Below are 23554 nucleotides of genomic sequence, written 5' to 3'. Positions count from 1 at the left end.
ATTTACTTTGTACTCTGCCTTGGAGTTTGTCCTTCCAAAGTGTACCACCTCACACTTCTCCGGGTTGAACTCCATCTGCCACTTCTCAGCCCACTTCTGCATCCTATCAATTTCTCTCTGCAATCTTTGACAATACTCTACACTATCTACAACACCACCAACCTTTGTGTCATCTGCAAACTTGCCAACCCACCCTTCTACCCCCACATCCAGGTCGTTAATAAAAATCACGAAAAGTAGATGTTCCAGAACAGATCCTTGTGGGACACCACTAGTCACAATCCTCCAGTCTGAATGTACTCCCTCCACCACGACCCTCTGCCTTCAGCAGTCAAGCCAATTCTGAATCCACCTGGCCAAACCTCCCTGGATCCCTTATCTTCTGACTTTCTGAATAAGCCTACTGTGTGGAACCTTGTCAAATGCCTTACTAAAATCCATATCGATCACATCCACTACACTACCCTCATCTATATGCCTGGTCACCTCCTCAAAGAACTCTATCAGGCTTGTTAGACACGATCTGCCCTTCAGAAAGCCATGCTGACTGTCCCTGATCAGACCATGATTCTCTAAGTGCCCAAAGATCCTATCACTAAGAGTCTTTTCCAACAGCTTTCCCACCACAGACGTAAGGCTCACTGGTCTATAATTACCCGGACTAGCCCGACTACCTTTTTTGAACAAGGGGACAATATTCGCCTCCCTCCAATCCTCCGGTACCATTCCCGTGGACAACGAGGACATAAAGATCCTAGCCCAAGGCTCAGCAATCTCTTGCCTCGCCTCGTGGAGTAGCCTGGGGAATATTCCGTCAGGCCCCGGGGACTTATCCGTCCTAATGTATTTTAACAGCTCCAACACCTCCTCTCCCTTAATATCAACATGCTCCAGAACATCAACCTCACTCATATTGTCCTCACCATCATCAAGTTCCCTCTCTTTGGTGAATACCGAAGAAAAGTATTCATTGAGGACCTCGCTCACTTCCACAGCCTCCAGGCACATCTTCCCACCTTTATCTCTAATCGGTCCTACCTCCACTCCTGTCATCCTTTTGTTCTTCACATAATTGAAGAATGCCTTGGGGTTTTCCTTTACCCTACTCGCCAAGGCCTTCTCATGCCCCCTTCTTGCTCTTCTCAGCCCCTTCTTAAGCTGCTTTCTTGCTTCCCTATATTCCTCGATAGACCCATCTGATCCTTGCTTCCTAAACCTCAAGTATTCTGCCTTCTTCCTCCTGACTAGATTTTCCACCTCACTTGTCACCCATGGTTCCTTCACCCTACCATTCTTTATCATCCTCACCGGGACAAATGTATCCCTTATATCCAGCAAGAGATCTCTAAACATCGACCACATGTCCATAGTACATTTCCCTGCAAAAACATCATCCCAATTCACACCCGCAAGTACTAGCCTTATAGCCTCATAATTTGCCTTCCCCCAATTAAAAATTTTCCTGTCCTCTCTTATTCTATCCTTTTCCATGATATTGCTAAAGGCCAGGGAGCGGTGGTCACTGTCCCCCAGATGCTCACCCACTGAGAGACCTGTAACCTGACCTTAGTACTAGATCTAGTATGGCATTCCCTCTTAGTACTAGATCTAGTACGGCCTGTCCGCATACTGTGACAGGAATCCGTGCTGGACACTCTTAACAAACTCTGCCCCATCAAAACCCTTGGAACTAATCAGGTGCCAATCAATATTAGGGAAGTTAAAGTCACCCATGATAACAGCCTTGTTATTTTTGCACCTTTCCAAAATCTGCCTCCCAATCTGCTCCTCTGTATCTCTGCTGCTACCAGGGAGCTATAGAATACCCCCCAATAGAGTAACTGCTCCCTTCTGTTCCTGACTTCCACCCATACTGACTCAAAAGAGGATCCTGCTACATTACCCACCCTTTCTATAGCTGTAATCGTATCCCTGACCAGTAATGCCACCCCTCCTCCCCTTTTTCCGCCCTCTCTATCCTTTTTAAAGCACTGAAATCCAGGAATATTGAGAATCCATTCCTGCCCTGGTGCCAGCCAAGTCTCTATAATGGCCACTACATGATAATTCCATGTATGTATCCAAGCTCTCAGTTCATCACCTTTGTTCTTGATGTTTCTTGCATTGAGGTACACACATTTCAGCCCTTCTACCTTACTGTCGTTACACTGTTTATTCTGCTTCTCTTTCCTCAAAGCCTCTCTGTATGTTAGATCTGGCTTTACTCCATGCACTTCTTTCACTGCTCTATCGCCCTGGTTCCCATCCCCCTTGCAAATTAGTTTAAACCCTCCCGAACCATGCTAGCAAACCTACCTGCAAGGATATTGCTCCCCCTCGAGTTCAGGTGGAACCCATCCAATCTGTACAGGTCCCACCTTCCCCAGAAGAGATCCCAATGATCGAAAAATCTAAAACCCTGCTCCCTGCACCAACTCCTCAGCCACGCATTCAACTGCCATCTCCTCCAATTCTTACCATGACCACGGTAAATAAAGTCTCAAAGTCCCCCAGTCTATCGACTCCCGAGTCCCCGATAGCAGGCGGCAAAAGGGAGAAACTCCCTGCCATAAAGCTCCAGGCACCGTCAACTTGCCGATGCCTTGGAAGCAATTATCTCGCCCATCCCTCCCATCTGCCCGATTACCTTGGCCCCCGACCACCAGGCAAGTAGCACCGTAGCATATGGGCGAGCATTGTCAGGATGGGAAGGGTCGAGCTCTTTCCCCGCCACCATCCAGGTCTTGTCGCGTACGAAGCGCCAGTGGCGTTGTACAGTTTCCTTTTTAACTTCTGTCCTAAACGCGACTTATTCTTTCCTGATTCCTTTTTGCTGCCCTAAAACAATAGGTGTGAGTTATATACGCTGTGTTCCGCACCTTGATCCGGAGGCACGTTGTCCCGTTTGCTGGTATACATCTGTACAGCTGAGAAACAATAAACTTACCTCGAAACATCGAAGCATAGAAAACCTACAGCACAATACAGGCCCTTCGTCCCACAAAGCTGTGCCGAACATGTCCTTACTTTAGAAATTACCTAGGGTTACCCATGGCCGTCTATTTTTCTAAGCTCCACGTACCTATCCAGGAGTCTCTTAAAAGACGCTATCATTTCCATCTCCATCAACATCGCCAGCAGCCCATTCCACGCACTCACCACTCTCTGTGTGAAAAACTTACCCCTGACATCTCCTCTGTACCTACTTGCAAGCACCTTAAAACTGTGCCCTCTCGTGTTAGCCATTTCAGCCCTGGGAAAAAGCCTCTGACTATCCGCACGATCAATGCCTCTCATCATCTTATACACCTCTATCAGGTCACCTCTCATCCTCCGTCGCTCCAAGGAGAAAAGGTCAAGTTCACTCAACCTATTCTCGTAAGGCATCCTCCCAAATCCAGGCAACATTCTTATAAATCTCCTCTGCTCCCTTTCTATGGTTTCCACGGCCAAAATTGAAATTAAACTGGAATATTTCATTTTATGACAAACACGCAAACAGAGACGTTGAAAGAAAAGGAGGCGCAAAAAGCGGGGATCGCGCTTACCAGAGGGATGGAGATGCGGGGGGACAGAAAGAAGGAGAGAGGGAGGAAAGGAAAGGCAGACAGACCGAAAGGGATGGGGGGGGGTGGAGTGAGAGAGAGAGAGAGAGAGAGATGGAGACAAATAAATAGATAGGTGGGTAGATGCCATACGTAGGGGATCAGATAGATAGACTGATAGATAGAGAGGCGGATCAAGAGGCAGGCAGTCTCTTGATGGACAGTCAGACAGACAGACAGAGATAGGCAGATAGACTGACAGAAAAATACAGATAGATCGATAGGTAGATGGCGTACATAGGCGACAGGAAGAGAGCTAGATCAATAGACAGACAGTCAGATAGACGGACAGGCAGACAGTCAGACAAACCGATAGATGGGCAGATAGACTGAGGGAAAGATAGATTGACCGATACAGGTGAATAGATAGGTAGACCCTGTACATAGGCAAACAGATGGATAGGCAAATAGACTGAACTACAGACAGAAAGTCAGATAGACGGACAACCAGATAGATGCGTGGATGGACAGGCAGACAGATAGATGGACAATAGATAGAGACAGGTGAACAGAGAGGTAGACAGATACTGTAGATAGGTTAACAGATTGATAGGCGATGGAGAGGGAGCTACAGTAGAGTGGTAGACAGAAAGTCAGATAGACGGACAACCAAATAGACGTGCAGATGGACGGCCTGACAGATAGACAATAGATAGAGACAGGCGAATAGAAAGGTAAACAGATATTGTAGATTAGAAAGCATAGATAGATAGATAGATAGATAGAAGGAAACAAAGAATGCAGAATAGGCGAAGGCAGATTCAGAAACACAACGGGAGAAATAGCTGATTAATGTCTCTACAGCAATGAGCAAGCATGAAGTTGAGAGAATCTCAGAGAGGGGAGAGAGATGTGGAGGTGGGCGGGCCTGCAGTGGAAATCTCTGAGGTCGACGGAGATACAGATAGAAAAACAGAGGCAGATGGCTAGAGGTGCAGATGGGAAGTTAAACTGGGGGTTCACTTTCCTCAGTTTGCTCTCACATTCCCCCCAGATGAGCCCCCAGTGTGTTGGTGAGCATCGCCAAGGTTATCTGTTTCACGTTGACATGACTACCAAAAGTAACAGGAGGGGCAATATATTGAGAGTTCGGTGTCTGTGAATACTTTGGGGCTGTGAAAAGGTCAAAGTGAAATTGAGAGGCGCCGTGAGAGCGGCCTCTGGTGGCAAATAAAGCTTATGGCAACTGGTATTCCCAGCCGGCCTGCCATCCAAGTACCAATCAGGTCGGAGCCTACTTTGCTTCGGGGATCGGGTGCAGATAGGGCGATTTCTGGGTTTATTGTCCGTAAGGACAAAACTACGCCTTCTCCCCACACTCACCCCCTCTCTTTCGATGGTGAAGGAGAAGGTTGTCGCGGTTTTGCGTTCTGGGTTCGACTGTTGCCTTTTGGACTCTGGGGTTTTGCAGACGTGCGAATTTTAATATCCTGTGGTTTTTCGTGCGATGGGAGGAGTTTGGGGATTAATGTCCTTGTTACGTTCTGTTAGTTCGTTTTGTGCAGTGCGAGGGGGATTTGGGTAGTCAGTGGTTCTTGTTGCGTTTTATGCGGGAGGTGAGCGGGGGTTGAGGTTCTCGTTCAGTTTTGAGCGGGCTGCGTGAAGTTTTGGGGGTTGATGATCGGGATATCTTTCTTTCCTTGTGCGGGGGTTGGGTGTAAAATTTCCCTCTGATCGACTTCCACGTCTTTTCTGTTTCGTGGCTACCTGGAGAAGACACATGTCGGCGTTGTAGAGTATACTTTGGTAATAAGATACTGTAGACAGGCAAAGGTAGGTGGAGAGCTTGATTGACCGATGCAGAGGGTGGTAAATTTATCGCCTCCATCCTGGGTCCTAGCCTACAAAGTACCGAGGACATCTTCAGGGAGCGGTGTCTCAGAAAGGCAGCGTCCATTATTAAGGACCTCCAGCACCCAGGGCATGTCCTTTTCTCACTGTTACCATCGGGTAGGAGGTACAGACGCCTGAAGCCACACACTCAGCGATTCAGGAACAGCTTCTTCCCCTCTGCCGTCCGATTCCTAAATGGACATTGAACCCTTGGACACTATCTCATTTTTTTAATATATATTATTTCTGTTTTTGGCACCATTTTTAATCTATTCAGTATACGTATCCCGTAATTGATTTACTTATTCTATTATTATTATTATTATTATTATTATTATTATTTTTATTCTATATTAAGTGTTGCATTAAACTGCTGCTGCTAAGTTGACGAATTTCACGGCACATGCCGGTGATAATAAAGCCGATTCTGAGAAGGAAAGGGAAAAAGACAGACGGAGGCAGATTCGGAAACACAGCTTATCCACAACTTTCGAAATTATCCACTATCCACGCACCGTCGAAAAGCCCGTCCAGCCGCTTACTGCAGCTTGGCAGCGAAGAAACTCCATCCTGCGCCTTGACACTTTCACACCATACCCTCTCGCGCCCTTCCATCCTGCCCCCCCCATGCATCGCACTGCAAACGCCCCCGCTTCCCTACAAATCCATCCTCCACACGACCGCACCACTACCCTCGCCTGCCCTTCCGACACATCCACTGCTCTCCCCTTTCCTCTTCCTTCTCCCGCACGCAGCGGCTGACGCAGAGTCCCAAGGAAACACAACGAAACAGGAGATGCAGACACCCGGACAATGATAGGCAGAAGCATGGTAAACACTCGAACGTAGATAGAAATATATAAGCAGATGGTAGATGAGATGGAGAGGCATTTCGGATAAATAGATAGATAGATAGATAGATAGATAGATAGATAGATAGATAAAGAGGGAGGGACAGGGGAGGGGGAGAGAGAGAGGGAAAGGGAAGAGAGAGAGAGAGCGAAGAGAGGGAGAGGGAGAGAGGGAGAAAGAGAGGCGGGGAGAGGGAGAGAGAGAGGGAGAAAGGGAGAGAGCGAGAAGAGAGGGAGAGAGAGAGGAGGGAAGAAAGAAAGGGGAGGAGAGGTGGGGAGGGGGGAGGGTTTAGGGGGAGAGAGGGGGGAAGAGGGAGAGAGTGCGAGAGACAGGAGAGATTGAGAAGAAAATCATTAGGAAATGAGGAGATACAGGGAGAAAGTAGAGACAGATGCAGATTGGAAGCTGAATTGGCCGTTCACTTTCCTCTGTTTGTTCACATGAGCCTGCAGTGTAGGCAAACAGTGTAGATCGAGTTAATCCGTATCAGAGTGGATGAGTGCTTTGGGACTGGTGAGATTTCGGCAAGAAGTGAAATTGTGGGGCAGGTGAGGAAATAGGAAGGAGAGAATGAGCGGCCCCTAGCGGCAGGAGAAAGCCTACGCAAGCCGTCTCCCAAGCGGGCCTGAGCCTGCTTAGCTTCGGAGATCGGAAGTTTTCAGTTTAGCGTGGGCGTCGGGACTAAATAACTGCTTCACCCCACACTTATCCAGGATCGACTCACCGACGAAATACCCGCACGACTGACCATTCACCGAGATATTGCAACTTCACATCTTTGTTATGTCTCCCTTCTCGCTGTGAAAACGGAGACATCTCTTTCTCTCTCATTAGGGAGAGAGAGAGCCTGTGGTATGTCGAATACCGGGTGAAACGCGAAGTCTTCGGGGTAACTGCAAGTCTGTGTCTTTGCTATTGCTTCGCTTCTGCTCGAGTGCCTGGTGGTGGGTGCCCATGCGTTTTTTGCCGGTGGGGGGAGGGGAGTATTGTTGCTCGCTGCTGCTTACGCGCGGGAGAGAGGGGAGCTGAGTCGGGGGAGGGACTTTGTGGATCTAACATCTAACTGTCGTTCATTCTTTGGGACACCCCTCTGTTTTCGTGAATGGTTGTGAAGAAAAACCATTTCCGGATGTATATTGTACACATTTCTCTGACATTAAAATGTACCTTTGAAACCTTTGCGCTTGGAAGTAGGTACAGAGGAGATGTCAGGGGGAAGTTTTTTACTCAGAGAGTGGTGAGTGTGCCGGCGATGGTGGTGGAGGCGGAAGCAATAGGGTCTTTTAAGAGACTCTGGATCGATACATGGAGCTTAGAAACATAGAGAGCTATGGGTAAGCCCAGGTAGTTCTAAGATAGGGACATGTTCGGCACAGCTTTGTGGGCCGAAGGGCCTGTATTGTGCTGTAGGTTTTCTATGTTTCTAAATGTCATATTTTTCTTTACATTTTCACATAACAACCTGCCTCTAAAAAATTCCAACCTGCCACCCCTCCATACATCATGCCGCAAATGCTGGGCTTCACGACAAGCCCACCCTCCTCACAACCACAGCACCACCCTCACCCGGCTTTCTGGCACATTCCCCCTTTCTCGCCTTGCCGCATCCTTCCCCTGCACGCCGCGGCCGACGCGGGAAACACAGGGGAATGCAAGGCAGCCACGAACACGGGTGTTTCTGCTCAGCGTGGACGCAGAGACAGCGAGATGGGAAAGGACGAAGAGACGGGGGGATACAGAGGGAGTCAGGGACACAGATGAATGATGTGACTGTGTGTGTGTGTGTGTGTGTGTGTGTGAGAGAGATACAAACAGACAGACAGAGGCAGAGAGAGACAGAGAGAGGAGATTCATGTGCTCACAAAGACAGTGATGCAGCTAATCAGAGATACGGTATAGTTGCCCGTGCAATGATATACAAGAACATAGATGCACGAAAATAGATATATAGATAGGTAGATCGATAAATAGGCAGATAGATCGAAAGACAGATAATTTGATAGATGGAGAGACAGACATCGGATTGATTGACTGAGAGGGAAAGACACATGGAGACAGAGACAGAGTGCAGCATCTTTTTTCAGGGCATTGGAGATATCCTCCTTCTTCGAAGAATGGGGTACCCCTTCCTCCTCTCTTGATACTGCCTTTGCCCGCGTCTCTTCCACTTCCCCAGCATCTGCGCTCACCCCGTCTTCCCGCCACCTTAACAAGGATAGGGTTCCGCTAGTCCTCGCCTACCGCCCTCGGGGCCTCGGCATCCAGCACATCATCCTCGGCGACTCCCGCCACCTTCAACGGGATCCTACCGCGAAACACATCTTCAACCCTACCCCCAACCCTCACCCGCTACCAGCACCACTAATCTCCCTCCTGACTGAGAGGCCACACCTGCTCTCCTCACCTCCATTCACGGCCCAAAGGGATCTTGCAGGCGAGGAAGACTCTTCAGCTGCGAATCTCCTGGAGACATCTACTCCATCCGGAGCTCCCGATGCGACCTTTCTCTGGCGGAGATCCAACGTGAATTGGGGGACCGCTTTGGCGAGCACCACCGCCTCCACCCGCACGAGGCGGAATTTCCTGGTGCCGAGCCATTTCAATTCCTATCCCCTATTCCCGTACCAACACGTCGGCCCGCGGCCTCCCTTTCTGCCACGATGAGGGAACTTTCAAGATCGAGGAGCAACAACTCACATTACGACGAGGACGAACTCCAACCTGATGGCTTTCTGCTTCCGGCAATTTTCTTTCCCTCTTCTCCTAGCCTGCCTATCACCTCCCCCTGGTGCCCTTCCTCTGAAACTTTCTCCCATGGTCCACTCTCCGTTCCTATCAGATGCTTTTTATTCCCCTCATCTCCCTTCCAAGCTTCTCTCTTCACTCCCCACCCCCACCCACCTGATTTCACCTTTCACATTCAGAAAGGATAAGGTTGCCGCTTTTATTTTGTTTGTTTCTTTTTGAGACACTGCCATTTTGAAGACATCTTCGAGGCTGGGGAGGATATTGCCCGATAGGGAGCTGGCTGAGTTTACAATTCTTCGCCTGGACTTGTGCGCTGTGCTTGAGGGAGCGTGATACAGAGAGTTCGGGAGAGACAGAGAGACGGAGCGATGGAGAGACACAGAGAGAGAGAGAGAGAGTGAGAGAGTTAGAGAGAGAGAGAGTAAGAGGGAGAAATAGACAGAGAAAGCAGGATCTCCCAGTGGCCACACATTTTAATTCCACGTCCCATTCCCATCCTGACATGTCTATCCACGGCCTCCTCTACTGTAAAGATGAAGCCACACTCAGGTTGGAGGAACAACACCTTATATTCCGTCTGGGTAGCCTCCAACCTGATGGCATGAACATCGACTTCTCTAACTTCTGCTAATGCCCCACCTCCCCTCGTACCCCATCTGTTATTTATTTATTTATATACACACATTCTTTCTCTCACTCTCTTTTTTCTCCCTCTGTCCCTCTGACTATACCCCTCGCCCATCCACTGGGGTCCCCCCTCCCCCTTTTCCTTCTCCCTGGGCCTCCTGTCCCATGATCCTCTCATATCCCTTTTGCCAATCACCTGTCCAGCTCTCGGCTCTATCCCTCCCCCTCCTGCCTTCTCCTATCATTTCGGATCTCCCCCTCCCCCTCCCACTTTCAACTCTCTTACTAGCTCTTCCTTCAGTTAGTCCTGACGAAGGGTCTCGGCCCAAAACATCAACTGCACCTCTTCCTACAGATGCTGCCTGGCCTGCTGCGTTCATCAGCAACTTTGATGTGTGTTGCTTCAATTTCCAGCATCTGCAGAATTCCACGTGTTTACAGTATGCGTATGTTGAATAGATTAAAAATGCTGCAAAAAACAGAAATAATACATATTTAAAAAGTGAGGTGGTGTTCAAGGGTTCAAAATCCATTTAGGAATCGGATGGCAGAGGGGTAGAAGCTGTTCCTGAATCACTGAGGGTGTGCCTTCAGGCTTCTGTACCTCCTACCTGATGGTAACAGTGAGAAAAGGGCATCCCCTGGGTGCTGGGGGTCCTTAACAATGGACGCTGCCTTTCTGAGACACCGCTCCTTGAAGATGTCCTGGGTACTTTGTAGGCTAGTGCTCAGGATGGAGCTGACTAGATTTACAACCCTCTGTAGCTTCTTCTCTTTGTGCATCGATCAATCAAGCTCTCTATCTACCTTTGCCCTCTGCAGTATCTTATTACCAAAGTATACTGTACAACGCCAACATTCGTCTTCTCCAGGTAGCCACGAAACAGAAAGGACCTGGAAGTCATTCAGAGAGAAATTTTAACCCCAACACCCGCATAAGGAAAGAAAGATATCCCGATCATCAACCCCCAAAACTTCACGCTGCCCGCTCAAAACGGAACAAGACCCTCGAACCCCACTCACCTTCCACACAAAACGCAACAAGAATAATCGACTACCCAAATCCCCCTCTCGCTGCGCAAAACGAACTAACAGAACGCAACAAGGACATTAATCCCCAAACCCCTCCCATCGCACGAAAAACCACAGGATATTAAAATTCGCACGTCTGCAAAACCCCAGAGTGCATAAGGCAACAGTCGAACCCAGAACGCAAAACCGCGACAACCTTCTCCTTCACCATCGAAAGAGAGGGGGTGAGTGTGGGGAGAAGGCGTAGTTCTGTCCTTACGGACAATAAACCCAGAAATCGCCCTATCTACTCCAATCCCAGAAGCAAAGTAGGCTCCGACCTGATTGGTACTTGGATGGCAGGCCGGCTGGAAATACCAGTTGCCATAAGCTTTATTTGCCACCAGAGGCCGCTCTCACGGCGCCTCTCAATTTCACTTTGACCTTTTCACAGCCCCAAAGTATTCACAGACACCGAACTCTCAATATATTGCCCCTCCTGTTACTTTTGGTAGTCATGTCAACGTGAAACAGATAACCTTGGCGATGCTCACCAACACACTGGGGGCTCATCTGGGGGGAATGTGAGAGCAAACTGAGGAAAGTGAACCCCCAGTTTAACTTCCCATCTGCACCTCTCGCCATCTGCCTCTGTTTTTCTATCTGTATCTCTGTCTATCTCAGTGATTTCCACTGCAGGCCCGCCCACCTCCACATCTCTCTCCCCTCTCTGAGATTCTCTCAACTTCATGCTTGCTCATTGCTGTAGAGACATTAATCAGCTATTTCTCCCGTTGTGTTTCTGAATCTGCCTTCGCCTATTCTGCATTCTTTGTTTCCTTCTATCTATCTATCTATCTATCTATCTATCTATCTATCTATCTATCTATCTATCTATCTATCTATCTATCTATCTATCTATCGAACTATCTATCTATCTATCTATCTATCTATCTAACTATCTATCGAACTATCTATCTATCTATCTATCTATCCATCGAACTATCTATCTATCTATCTATCTATCTATCTATCTGTCTATCTATCTATCTATCTATCTATCTATCTATCTATCTATCGAACTATCTATCTATCTATCTATCTATCTATTTATCTATCTATCTGAAATACCACTCTACTCATCTACCATCTGCTTATACATTTCTATCTACGTTCGAGTGTTTACCATGCTTCTGCCTATCATTGTCCGGGTGTCTGCATCTCATGTTTCGTTGTGTTTCCTTGGGACTCTGCGTCAGCCGCTGCGTGCGGGAGAAGGAAGAGGAAAGGGGAGAGTGGTGGATGTGTCGGAAGGGCAGGCGAGGGTAGTGGTGCGGTCGTGTGGAGGATGGATTTGTAGGGAAGCGGGGGCGTTTGTAGTGCGATGCATGGAGGGGTGGCAAGATGGAAAAGCGCGAGAGAGGATATGGTGTGGAAGTGTCAAGGCACAGGATGGAGTTTCTTCGCTGGGAAGATGCAGTAAGTGGCTGGACGAGCAGCAGCATGGGCTTTTCCACGGTGCGTGGATAGTGGGCAAATTCGAAAGTTGTGGATAAGTTGTGTTTCCGAATCTGCCTCCGTCTGTCTTTTTTTCCTTTCTTTCTCAGAATCAGGTTTATCATCACTGGCATGTGCTGTGAAATTTGTCAATTTAGCAGCAACAGTTTAATACAATGCATAAAAGAGGAGAAGAATAAAAATCATGGTAAATAAAATAAGTAAATCGACTATTGTATACGTATATTGAATAGATTTAAAAAAAAAAGTGCAAAAACAGAAACACTGTATTTTTTTTTAAGTTTGAGGTAGTGTCCAAAGCTTCAATGTCCATTTAGGAATCAGATTGCAGAGGGTAAGAAGCTGTTCCTGAATCGCTGAGTGTGTGGCTTCAGGCTTCTGTACCTCCTACCTGATGGTAACAGTGAGAAAAGGACATGCCCTGGGTGCTGGAGGTCCTTAATAATGGACGCTGCCTTTCTGAGACACCGCTCCCTGAAGATGTCCTGGGTACTTTGCAGGCTGGTAGCCAAGATGGAGCCGACTAGATATACAATCTTCTGCAGCTTCCTCCGGCCCCACCGTACCAGGCAGTAATGCAGCCTGTCAGAACGCTCTCCGCACGCACGGTCTCTGGAAAACCCTCACACCTGCAAAGTGGCAATTCCGGACCAAACTTAAATCAACTGAAGGTGGTTTGCCAGCTTGAATGCTCTCACCTCCGACCAGGTGAAGCTGAGCAACGGAGATGGGGGAGAAACGGCTGCACTCCCAGATAAGCTCAGTGCCCCTGATGCTCGCTGTGGCCATCAAAACACGGAGGCCCCAAAGGCCCTGCGATTGCAGTCGCTGAGGCAGGCGTGGGGACATTTTTCAGAAGGCAAACCCGTGAAGAACGTTCGGCTCGGAATGGGTACTTGGCCGAATACCCGGAGAGTTGCACCGATTGACGGGCTGGAGGGGTCACCAATACCTCACCTCTCACTTTGGCGGTCTTGAGCTGCCCTCCTTCCTGTGACAGGCTTCGATTATGGGAGGGGAGGAGAAGATGGCGGGGCGACGCAGTGCGCGCGGCCGCTCCGAAATCGTATCGTATCTGTTAAATAGGTAACGTGCACAATCCTGATTTGATGGAGACAGACGTGAGAAGCACGGAGGAACATCTGGAGAAGCTTCTGAAATGCCCGCTTCGCTGCCGCTGCTACTGTGCGATCGAGAATCTCCGGAGGGGAAGCCCCGAGTCCTCGGCTTTGCCTGTTGCTCGGCGGCCGGGGCGGGGTTGAAGCGCTCGGCAGAGATGGTGCTCGGTGCTCGGTGCTCGGTGTCAGAGGGCTGGTCAGAGGCTCCAAGTTTTTGGACGGACACAGAGTCGGACTGCGGTCGGGTGCTTCCAAGGTGCTGCATCGGCAAGTTTGCGGCGCTGGAAGCTGATGGCAGGGAGAGAGTTTTTCTTCCTTCTACCGTCTGCGCGAGATGATGGGACTTTCGACAGACTTTGAGACTTTTTTTTTACCGTGCCCATGGTCTGTCCTTCATCAAATTATGGTATTGCTTTGCACTGTTGTAACTATATGTTTTAATTATGTGATTTTTATCAGGTTTTTTAGTCTTGGTTTGTCTTGTGTTTCTGTTTTGTGATATCATTCTGGAGGAACATTGTATCATTTCTTAATGCATGCATTGCTAAATGACAATAAAAGAGGACTGCGTGTCCTCATAATCTAATCTAATCATAATCTAATCTAATTATGCCAGGTGCCGAGGAAGAACCTGGCAATGTACCTCAGTGACTGTCATCCAGTTGCAGGTGCATGCACTATGATGAGGTGCTTTGAGAAGTTGGTGATGAACCGTATCAACTCCTGCTTCAGAAGTGGTTTGGATATGGAATAAGGTGGATGAACTTGTAGCACAGTGATAGGTTGGCATGCGTGAAAGACTATAGCTGGGAACCAAGTCCGAGGATACACACCGTGTCAAAAAGACGGGGGGGGGGCTGCAGGGGAGGCAGAGGGGGCAGTGTTGCTTTAAAAAAATGAAATAAGATCATTCTAAAGAGATGACACAGGGTCAGGTGTTGGATCATTGGGGATAGAGTGAAGGAACTCCCAGGGTAAAAAAGAGACCAATGGGAGATGTATAGAGACCCGCAAACAGTAGTAAGGATATGTTCTACAAATTACAATGGCAGATAGATGATACATGCCAAAAGTGCAATGTTACAATAGTCATGGGGGATTTCAATATGCAGGTAGTTTGGGAAAATCAGGTTGGTGCTGGAGCCCGGGAGGGAACTTTTTCCAGAGTGCCGATGAGATGGCTTTGTACAGCAGCTCGTGGTTGAGCCCACTAAGAGATCAGCTATTCTGGATTGGGTCTTGTGCAGTGAACCGGAATTGATTAGGTAGAAGACCCCTCTGGGGCAAGAGGTCATAATCGGATCGAATTCACCCTGAAATTTGAGAAGAAGAGGCTAAACTCAGATGTATCAGTACTACAGTGGAGTAAAAGGAATTACAGAAGAATGAGAGAGCAGTTGGCCAGATTTGATTGGAAAAGAACACTGGCAGGGGTGACGGCAAAGCAGCAATGGCTGGAATTTCTGAAAACAATTTGGAAGGTGCAGGATGTATAGAGGAAGAACTATTCTGAAGGAAAGCTGACACGACATTGGCGAACAAGATAAATCAAAACTAGCATAGAGGTCTCTCTGGCACATAATTAAGCAAAACTTAGTGGGAAGTTAGAGGACTGGGAAGCTTTTAAAAAAACAACAGAAGGCAGCGGAAAGAAGTGAAGAGGGAGTATGAAAGTAAGCTATCCAATAATATCAAATGGGATACCAAAAGTTTCTTCGGATGCATAAAGCATTAATAAGGCGTGAGTGGATATTGGAGGTAGTAATGGCGGGCAAGGAAACGGCAAAAGAACTGAATAAGTATTTTGCATCAGTCTTCACCCTGGAAGACACTAAGAGTATGGTATTCCAGGTATCAGGGGTCATGAAGTGTGTGAAGTTACTATAACTAGGGAGAAGGTTCTTGGGAAACTGGAAGGTCCAAAGGCAGACCTGGACCAGATGGACTACACCCCAGGCTTCTGAAGGAGTTGGCTGCAGAAATTGCGGAGGCATTCGCAAGGATCCTGGAAGATTGCAAATGTCACTCCACATTTCAAGAAGGGAGAGAGGCAGAAGAAAGGGAGCTCTAGGCCAGTTAGTCTGACCTCAGTGGTTGGGAAGATGTTGGCGTCAATGATTAAGGCTGAGGTCTCAGGGTACTTGGAGGCACGTGACAAAGTAGGCCGTAGTCAGCATGGTTTCCTCAAGGGAAAGTCTTGCCTGTCAAATCTGTTGGAACTTTCCAAAGAAATAACAAGCAGGATAGACAAAGGAGAAGCGATTGGTGTGTGATTGGATTTTCAGAAGGCCTTTGACAAGGTGCCACAAATGAAGCTGCTTAACAGTCTACAAACCCATCATATTACAGGAAAGATACTAGCATGGATAAAGCACCAGTTGACTGGCAGGAGGCAGAGAGAGGGAATAAAGGGAGCCTTTTCTGGTTGGCTGCCAGTGACTAGTGGTGTTCCACAGGGGTCTGTGCGGGGGCTAATTCTTTTGATGTGAAATGTCAACGATTTCAATGAGGGAATTGATGGCTTTGTTGCAAAGTTTGCAGCCAATATGGAAATAGTTGGCAGGGCAGGTAGTTTTGAGGAAGTAGAGAAGCTACAGAAGGACTTTGACAAATTAGGAGAATCGGCAGAGAACTAGCTGATGGAATACTGTGTCAGGAAGTGCACGGTCGTGCACTTTGGTCGAAGAAAAGAAAAGTTTGACTACTTTCTAAATGGGGAGAAAGTACACAGAGGACTGCAATAAAAAAGCAAGGATGTAATGTTGAGACTTTCACAAGCACTGGCAAGGTCTGACTTGGAGTATTATGAGCAGATTTGGGCCCCTTACCTTCGAAAGGATGTGCCGAAACTGGAGACGGTTCAAAGGAGGCTCGCGAAAATGACTCCAGATTAAATGGGTTGCCATATGAAGAGCGTTTGATGGCTCCGGGCCTGTATTCACTGGAACTCAGAAGAATGAGGGGTGACCTCAGTGAATGTTATTGAATAATGAAAGGTCGAGATAGAAGGGATGTGGAGAGGATGATCTCTCTGGTGGGAGAGGCTGAGACCGGAGCACACAGCCTCAGAATAGAGTGGCGTCCTTTTAGAAAGGAAATGAGAAGGAATTCATTTAGCCCGAGCGAGGTGAATTTTGTGGAACTCAGTATTTACCCGATACATATTCCGTAGTCTTTCAATTACACATTAGGCTGAACTTGATCTGGTATCGGGAAATGAACCCTGGTCAGGTGTCAGGTCTCTTCGTGGGAGAGCCTTTTGGAGGGAGTGATCACACCTCTGTCTCTTTTACCAGAGCGCTGGAGAGGGAGAGGAGCAGACAAATGGGGAAAACATTGGGAGCAGATGTTCTCAGATGTTCCCTGTATTTGCACGGCAGAGGTGTGGAAGATCTTCAGGGGACGTTGGCATGACATTCTGCATAGATAAGTTCCATTGAGGCAGGGAAAAGATGGCAGGCGAAAAAAACCACGGTGCACAAAAAGAGGTGGACAATCTGCATAAGAAGAAAAGAAAAGCTTACAAGATGTTCAAGAAGCTAGAGATGCACAAGGTTGCCAGGAAGGAGCTTAAGAATGAAATTAGGAGAGCTGGAAGGGGCCATGGAAAGGCCTTCACAAGCAGGATTGGGGAGAACCCCAAGGCATTCTACAAATATGGGAAGAGCAAGAAGATGAGCAGTGAGAATAGGACCAATCAGGTGTGATGGTCGAAATGCGTGCATGGAGTCAGAGGAGATAGCAGAGGTACTTAATGAATACTTTGCTTTGGTATCCACAAGGAAAAGGGTCTTGGCAACCGTGGGGATGGCTGACAGTGGACTGAAATGCAAGAGCATACAGACAATAGGAAAGAGGATATGTTGGAGCTTTTATAAAGCATTAAGTGAGATAAGTCACCGGAACTGGATGAGACGTATACCAGGCACTGTTGATCAGAGACAGTATTACTGCTGCAGAAAACGGGGAAGACATGGAGGGATTGTCTACTGAGCCTCTGTGCATGGAAGTTAGGAACAGGAAGGGGTCAATCGCGCTACTGGGTATTTTTTATAGACCACCCAATAGTAACAGGGACATCGAGGAACAGATAGCGAGACAGATTCTGGAAAGGTGTCATAATAACAGAGTGGTTGTGGTGGGAGATTTTAATTTCCCAAAGATGGGTTGGCATCTCCCTAGAGCGAGGGGTTTAGATGGGGTGGAGTTCGTTAGGTGTGTTCAGGAAGGTTTCTTGACACAATATGTAGATAAGCCTACAAGAGGAGAGGCTGTGCTTGATCTGGCACAGAAATGAACCTGGTCAGGTGTCAGATCTCTCAGTGGGAGAGTATTTTGGAGATAGTGATCACAATTCTATCTCCTTTAAAAAGCATTGGAGAGGGATAGGAACCGACAAGTTAGGAAAGCGTTTATTCAGAGTAAGGGGAAGTATAAGACAATCAGGTAGGAAGTTGGAAGCATAAACTGGAAACAGATGTTCTCAGGGAAACGTACAGAACAAATGTGGCAATTGTTCAGGGGATATTTGCATGGAGTTCTGCTTAGGTACATTCCAATCAGACAGGGAAAGGATGGTAGGGTACAGGAACCGTAGTGTAAAAAAGCTGGTGTTAATCTAGTCAAGAAGAAAAGAAGAGCTTACGAAAGGTTAAAAAAAAAATGAGGTAATGATAGAGATCTAGAATATTATAAGGCGAGCAGGAAGGAGCTTAGGAATGAAAGTGGGAGAGCCAGAAGGGGCCATGAGAAGGGCTTGGTGGACAGGATTAAGGAAAACCCCAAGGCATTCTACAACTACGGTATGTGACAAGCAAGAGGATAAGACATGGGTGAATAGTACGAATCACATGTGACAGTGGAAAATTGTATAGGGGACCGAAGAAGATAGCAGAGATACTTAATGAATACTTCGCTTCAGTATTGACTGCGGAAAAGGATCTTGGCGATTGTAGGGATGACTTACCACAGACTGAAAAGCTTGAGCATGTAGATATTAAGGAAGAGGATGTGCTGGAGCTTTTGAAAGCGTCAAGTTGGATAAGTCACTGGGACCAGACAAGATGTACCCCAGGGTACCGTGGGTGGTGAGGGAGGAGATTGCAGAGCCTCTGGCCATTATTTTTGTATCTTCAATGGGGAGAGGAGAGGTTCCAGAGAATTGGAGGGTTGCGGACGTTGAACCCTTATTCAAGAGAGGGAGTAGAGATAGCCCAGAAAATTATAGACCAGTGAGTCTTACTTCAATGGTTGGTAAGTTGATGGAGAAGATCCTGAGAGGCAGAATTTATGAATATTTGGATAAGCATGGTATGATTTGGAATAGTCAGCATGGCTTTGTCAAAGGCAGGTCGTGCCTTATGAGCCTGATTGAATATTTTGAGAATGTGACTAAACACACTGATGAAGGTAGAGCCAGAGGTGTAGTGTATATGGATTTCAGCAAGTCATTTGATGAGGTACCCCATGCAAGGCATATTGAGAAAGTAAGGAGGCATGGGGTCCAAGGGGACATTGCTTTGTGGATCCAGAACTGGCTTGCAAACAGTGGTTGTAGACGGGTCATATTCTGCATGGAGGTCGGTGACCAGTGGTGTGTCTTAGGGATCTGTTCTGGGACCCCTACTCTTCGTGATTTTTATAAATGACCTGGATGAGGAAGTGGAGGGATGGATTGGTAAATTCACTGATAACACAAAAGTTGGAGGTGTTGTGGAGAGTGTGGAGGGCTGTCAGATATTACAGCGGGACATTGATAGAATGCAAAACTGGGCTGAGAAGTGGCAGATGGAGTACAAACCAGATAAGTATGAAGTGGTTCATTTTGGTAGGTCAAATATGATGGCAGAATATAGTATTAATGGTAAGACTCTTGGCAGTGTGGAGGTTTAGAGGGATCTTGGGGTCCGAGTCCACAGGACACTCAAAGCTGCTGCGCAGGTTGACTCTGTGGTTAAGAAGGCATACAGTGTATTGGCCTTCATCAATAGTGGGATTGAGTTTAGGAGCCGAGAGGTAATGTTGCAGCTATATAGGACCCTGGTCAGACCCCACTTGGAGTACTGTGCCCAGTTCTGGTCACCTCACTACAGGAAGGACGTGGAAACCATAGAAAGGGTGCAGAGGAGATTTACAAGGATGTTGCCTGGATTGGGGAGCATGCCTTATGAGAATAGGTTGAGTAAACTCAGCCTTTTCTCCTTGGAGCAATGGAGGATGAGAGGTGACCTGATAGAGGTGTATAAAATGATGAGAGGCATTGATCGTGTGGATAGTCAGAGGCTTTTTCCTAGGGCTGAAATAGCTAACACGAGAGGGCACAGTTGTAAGGTGCTTGGAAGAAGGTATAGAGGGAGATGTCAGGGGTTAAGTTTTTTTATGCAGTGGGCAGTGAGTGCGTGGAATGGGCTGCCAGTGGGGGTGGTGGAAGTGGATACGATAGGGTCTTTTAAGAGACTCCTGGATCTTAGAACCTGGATCATGGAGCTTAGAAAAACAGAGAGTTAAGGGTAACCCTAAGTAATTTCTAAAGTAAGGACATGTTGGGCACAGCTTTGTGGGCCGAAGGGCCTGTGCTGTGCTGTAGGTTTTCTATGTAATGGTCTTCAGAAGCACTGCTAATGTAATGGTCTTTCTGTAGCAGCAGTGTTTGGAATTTGTTCGGAGTTAACGGGTGCTTTGGAATATGAGCCGACCAACAAGGGGTGTACTTTTTCTGGCTGTCTGCCTGACACCAAGGTGATCTGGATCTTTTCTTCAGCAGAAGATGGAGAGAGAAGATGTCAGAAGGGAGAGGTCGAGGACACCAGTAAGGAGTGGGCTTGGAGTGGAGCCGGGAGTTGATGAAGCCCGGCGAAATCGATGGTGGACCAGCAGAGGGGAAACTGTGAGCTCCAACTTGTGCACACTAGACTGATTCATTGAAATAGGCCCTCTTCCTTTTGTTTTACTTTATGAACCCTTTAGCCGAATTAAACTTTGTAATGCTAAACCCTTTAATTGCATAGGGTGCACTGTCTGTTACTTCCTGGAACTGATTTGTAATGGGGGAGACATCACGCAGCATCCACGCAAACAGGAGGTTTTGCACCTCAGTCTCACACGTTTGCTGGGGCCAGAGGTCGTCTTCCCTGGGCTCTCAGGTTCTGTCGGCTTCCCGCAGCCGACAGAACCCAAGAGTTACCCTGGTACGTAAACTGTGGTCGCTATCGTGGAGGAGAACTCTCCTGACAAGTAGAATGGTCGTCTTCGTCTTCTTCTTCTTCTTCTTCTTCTTCTTGTTCAGATGCATCTAGGCGTATTGCAGCCCTCCGCAGGATGTACAATTAATTACAGAACTTCAAGGAACTCAAATTCTCGAATGCAACCTAGTCTCACTTATAAACTGAATGATAGATTCTTCAATCAGATGTTGATTCGCTTGATGGCCAAACAAAGATTGAATAGAAAACCAAAATAAATTTAAGCCAGATAACCTCTTGAACAACATGCTTCTTTCAATTTTGTATCGATTACAGCTCAGCAAAATATGCTGGACTGTCTCTGGACAACCACAGTCACATAATCCAGTAGGATGTTTTCCTATTATCTTTAAATAATAGTTTAGCCCACAATGTCCCAACCTAAGTCTTGTAAATTTCACCCTATCTCTATGACTTAGAAAGTAACAGTCCAGGGCCTTTTTAACTAGTGGGTGACTAGAAAAATAATGCCTGCCCCTTAATTCATTTTTCCAATCCTCCTGCCACTTCTTCCCTATACCTTTTTAAAGCCCATTTCTCAATTCTGCTCTGCCTAGGGGAACTCTAATTTCTGCTTGCCTGCGCTGTAAGGAAGACTTTGCATTGTCATCCACAATTTCATTTCCCTCCACCACAGCATGCCCCAGTATCCATGAAAATCTAACTGCACGACTCATCTTCCCTACTCTAAACACCACTAAGAGAATCTCAATAACTATGTCAGGACATGCTTTTGATTTACTCCCTTTCATAGACTCTAATGCAGCAGCAGAATCCGAACAGATGATAACCCTACATAGTCGAGAGTCTTCTATTCGCCTTAAGGCCCAGAGGATTGCTAATAATTCTGTTGCAAAGACAGAATCACCATCTGAAACCCGGCGACCAATCTTAACTCCAAGTTGAGATACATACATCCCAAACCCTGCCCTACTGCTCTCTGGGTCCAGTGAGCCATCAGTAAAAATCTTCAGACAAGATCCCTATTTATTATTTAAATATTCATTTGTGATCAATGCTGATGAAATTGCACTGCTTCCTCGAAGCTTAACCCTGAGATGTTCCAGGTTGGGGTTGGGGGGGGGGACTACGAACGTTGCGTTTGAGGACCACAAAGATCTTACTGTGAAACACAGACCCCCCCGCCCAACCTTTTGCCTCCACCAAGTCAACATTCCAGTCCATTCAGTGTTATCGGGTCTCACCAATCTATCCAGCGCGCCCGGAGCCTCTCCTGTGAATTGCAGATGGCCCTCACAAACCACGGATTTGGCCGCGCAGCGGGTACGGCACTTGCGCACGTGAATGTGCAAATTATCATTTCACTGCGGGGGTATTTAACTCCATTCATTCCACCGTGGTGCTCGTTCGGGACTCGGACACAGTAACGCTTCGCTGCCTGCTTGCATTCGGCCTTGCCCGGGAAATTGGTCCGTCCGGCCAACTGACTCTGAGGACTAGCGGCATTGATTTCCATTTGAGAGTTTCAGTTAACGACCCTGTTCGGACCAGAGTTTATTGTTTTCTATTCCCATTCACACCGTTCGCCTTAAAGTCTGCAAAATATCAACCTGCTTCAGTGTCTCTCATTCCGCCCTTGGAGCAATGTCCCAACCACAGCGACAAAGGCAGCAATTGCTCATCTCCCTTCGTTTCTCAGCTGTGTTCTCCAGTGAGTGAACATTTGCCGAAAAGTTGCTGGGCAGGGGAGGCTTCGGTCCTCCGCGTTTAGTCTGGCTTCGAATCCCCTCCTGCCACCCTCAACCTCAGCCTAAAGGCGCCATGTCCGCATACTTGAGAGTTAAGCCCGTTGGGTCCTCTCAGAAGACCGTGAGATCATTCGTTTGTTAAGATGGTTCAGGAGTATTGTAACACACTGCAAGGTTTCACTGATCATGTAGTAGCTTCTCTGTAATGTCCCACTGCTGAAGAGATGTTTGGGTTATCACTACAAATAACAGGGCATGCTAGCCAATGAGTGGGACGTTGTTCTTTCCCGTCTGTGTCTGGGAGCCGGGAATTCGCGGGGTCTTTTGCCGGGGAGAGATGAGGAGAGAGGACGCGAACGGAGAGAGCCGGTAGACCGCCGGGCGGGGTGGGCGTGGAGCGAGGGCCCGAAGGTCAGCGACGATCGGACGAGGTCGACGGTGGACGATTGGCCGCATCAGTGAGATCCAACGTGGCGCATTAGACTGTTTCGTCAGAACGGGCCCTTGTCCTTTTTTTTTCTATTTCTTTACTAACCATAGAGTCAAATTAAGAATTATAAAGCTTGATCGTTCAATCACACATTGTGTACTGTTTGTTATTTCGAGGGTACTGATTTGTAACAGGGGACACATCACGCAGGACCCACCCGAACGAGGTTTCTTAAGTTTGGCCGGGCCGGGGGATATCATCCCCGAGTTTAAGCCGCGAGCTTGAAGGCTTCCATCCCCAGTTTCACCAGCACCACCTTGCTCTCCTTCCCTCGTTTTCCCCATTTCCCACTCCGGTTAGCCTCTCGCCCCTTCGCGTCTCCTCACCGACCTCAGATTCTCACACCCCTTCCCTTTCCTCCAAGCTCCACTGTCCTCTCCTGCCAGACTCCTCCTCGATCAGCCCTTCGCCTCTTCCACTTCCACCTGACGCCCTCCCAGCCTGTCGGACACCACCTCTCAAAGTCAAAGTAGACTTTGCGCTGCCTCAGCCAGCGCAGAGTAAGCAAGCAAATTTATTATTGAAGTGTGACTCTGTCACCAAGTACTAGATGAGAACACGAGAAATAGGAGCAGGAGTCGGCCATCCGGCCTGTCGAGCCTGCTCCGCCACTCAATAAGATCATGGCTGATCTGACCATAAACTCATCTCCATAACTATAGGAAGGATGTGGGAGCATTGGAAAGGGTACAGAGGAGATTTACCAGGATGCTGCCTGGTTTAGAGAGTATGCATTATGATCAGGGATTAAGGGAGCTAGGGCTTTACTCTTTGGAGCGAAGGAGGATGAGAGGAGACATGA

General features: G+C 47.7%; 1 protein-coding gene across 1 annotated transcript in view; it reads left to right on the top strand.

Moving 5' to 3' along the window:
• LOC134339947 (ecto-ADP-ribosyltransferase 5-like) overlaps nucleotides 1-22808 on the top strand; it is a 47511-nt gene extending 24703 nt beyond the window's left edge. The window contains exon 4 of the mRNA XM_063036747.1: nucleotides 20076-22808. Within this exon, the coding sequence (XP_062892817.1) occupies nucleotides 20076-20228 (153 nt within the window). The 3' untranslated portion in view covers nucleotides 20229-22808. The remainder of the gene's footprint in view (nucleotides 1-20075) is intronic.
• The last annotated feature ends 746 nt before the right edge of the window (nucleotides 22809-23554 follow it).

This window comes from Mobula hypostoma, chromosome 31 (genome assembly GCF_963921235.1).
Source record: "Mobula hypostoma chromosome 31, sMobHyp1.1, whole genome shotgun sequence".
Taxonomy (NCBI): Eukaryota; Metazoa; Chordata; class Chondrichthyes; order Myliobatiformes; family Myliobatidae; genus Mobula; species Mobula hypostoma.
The sequence above is the reverse complement of the archived record's forward strand: the minus strand, read 5'-3'. Positions and strand labels throughout refer to the sequence as shown.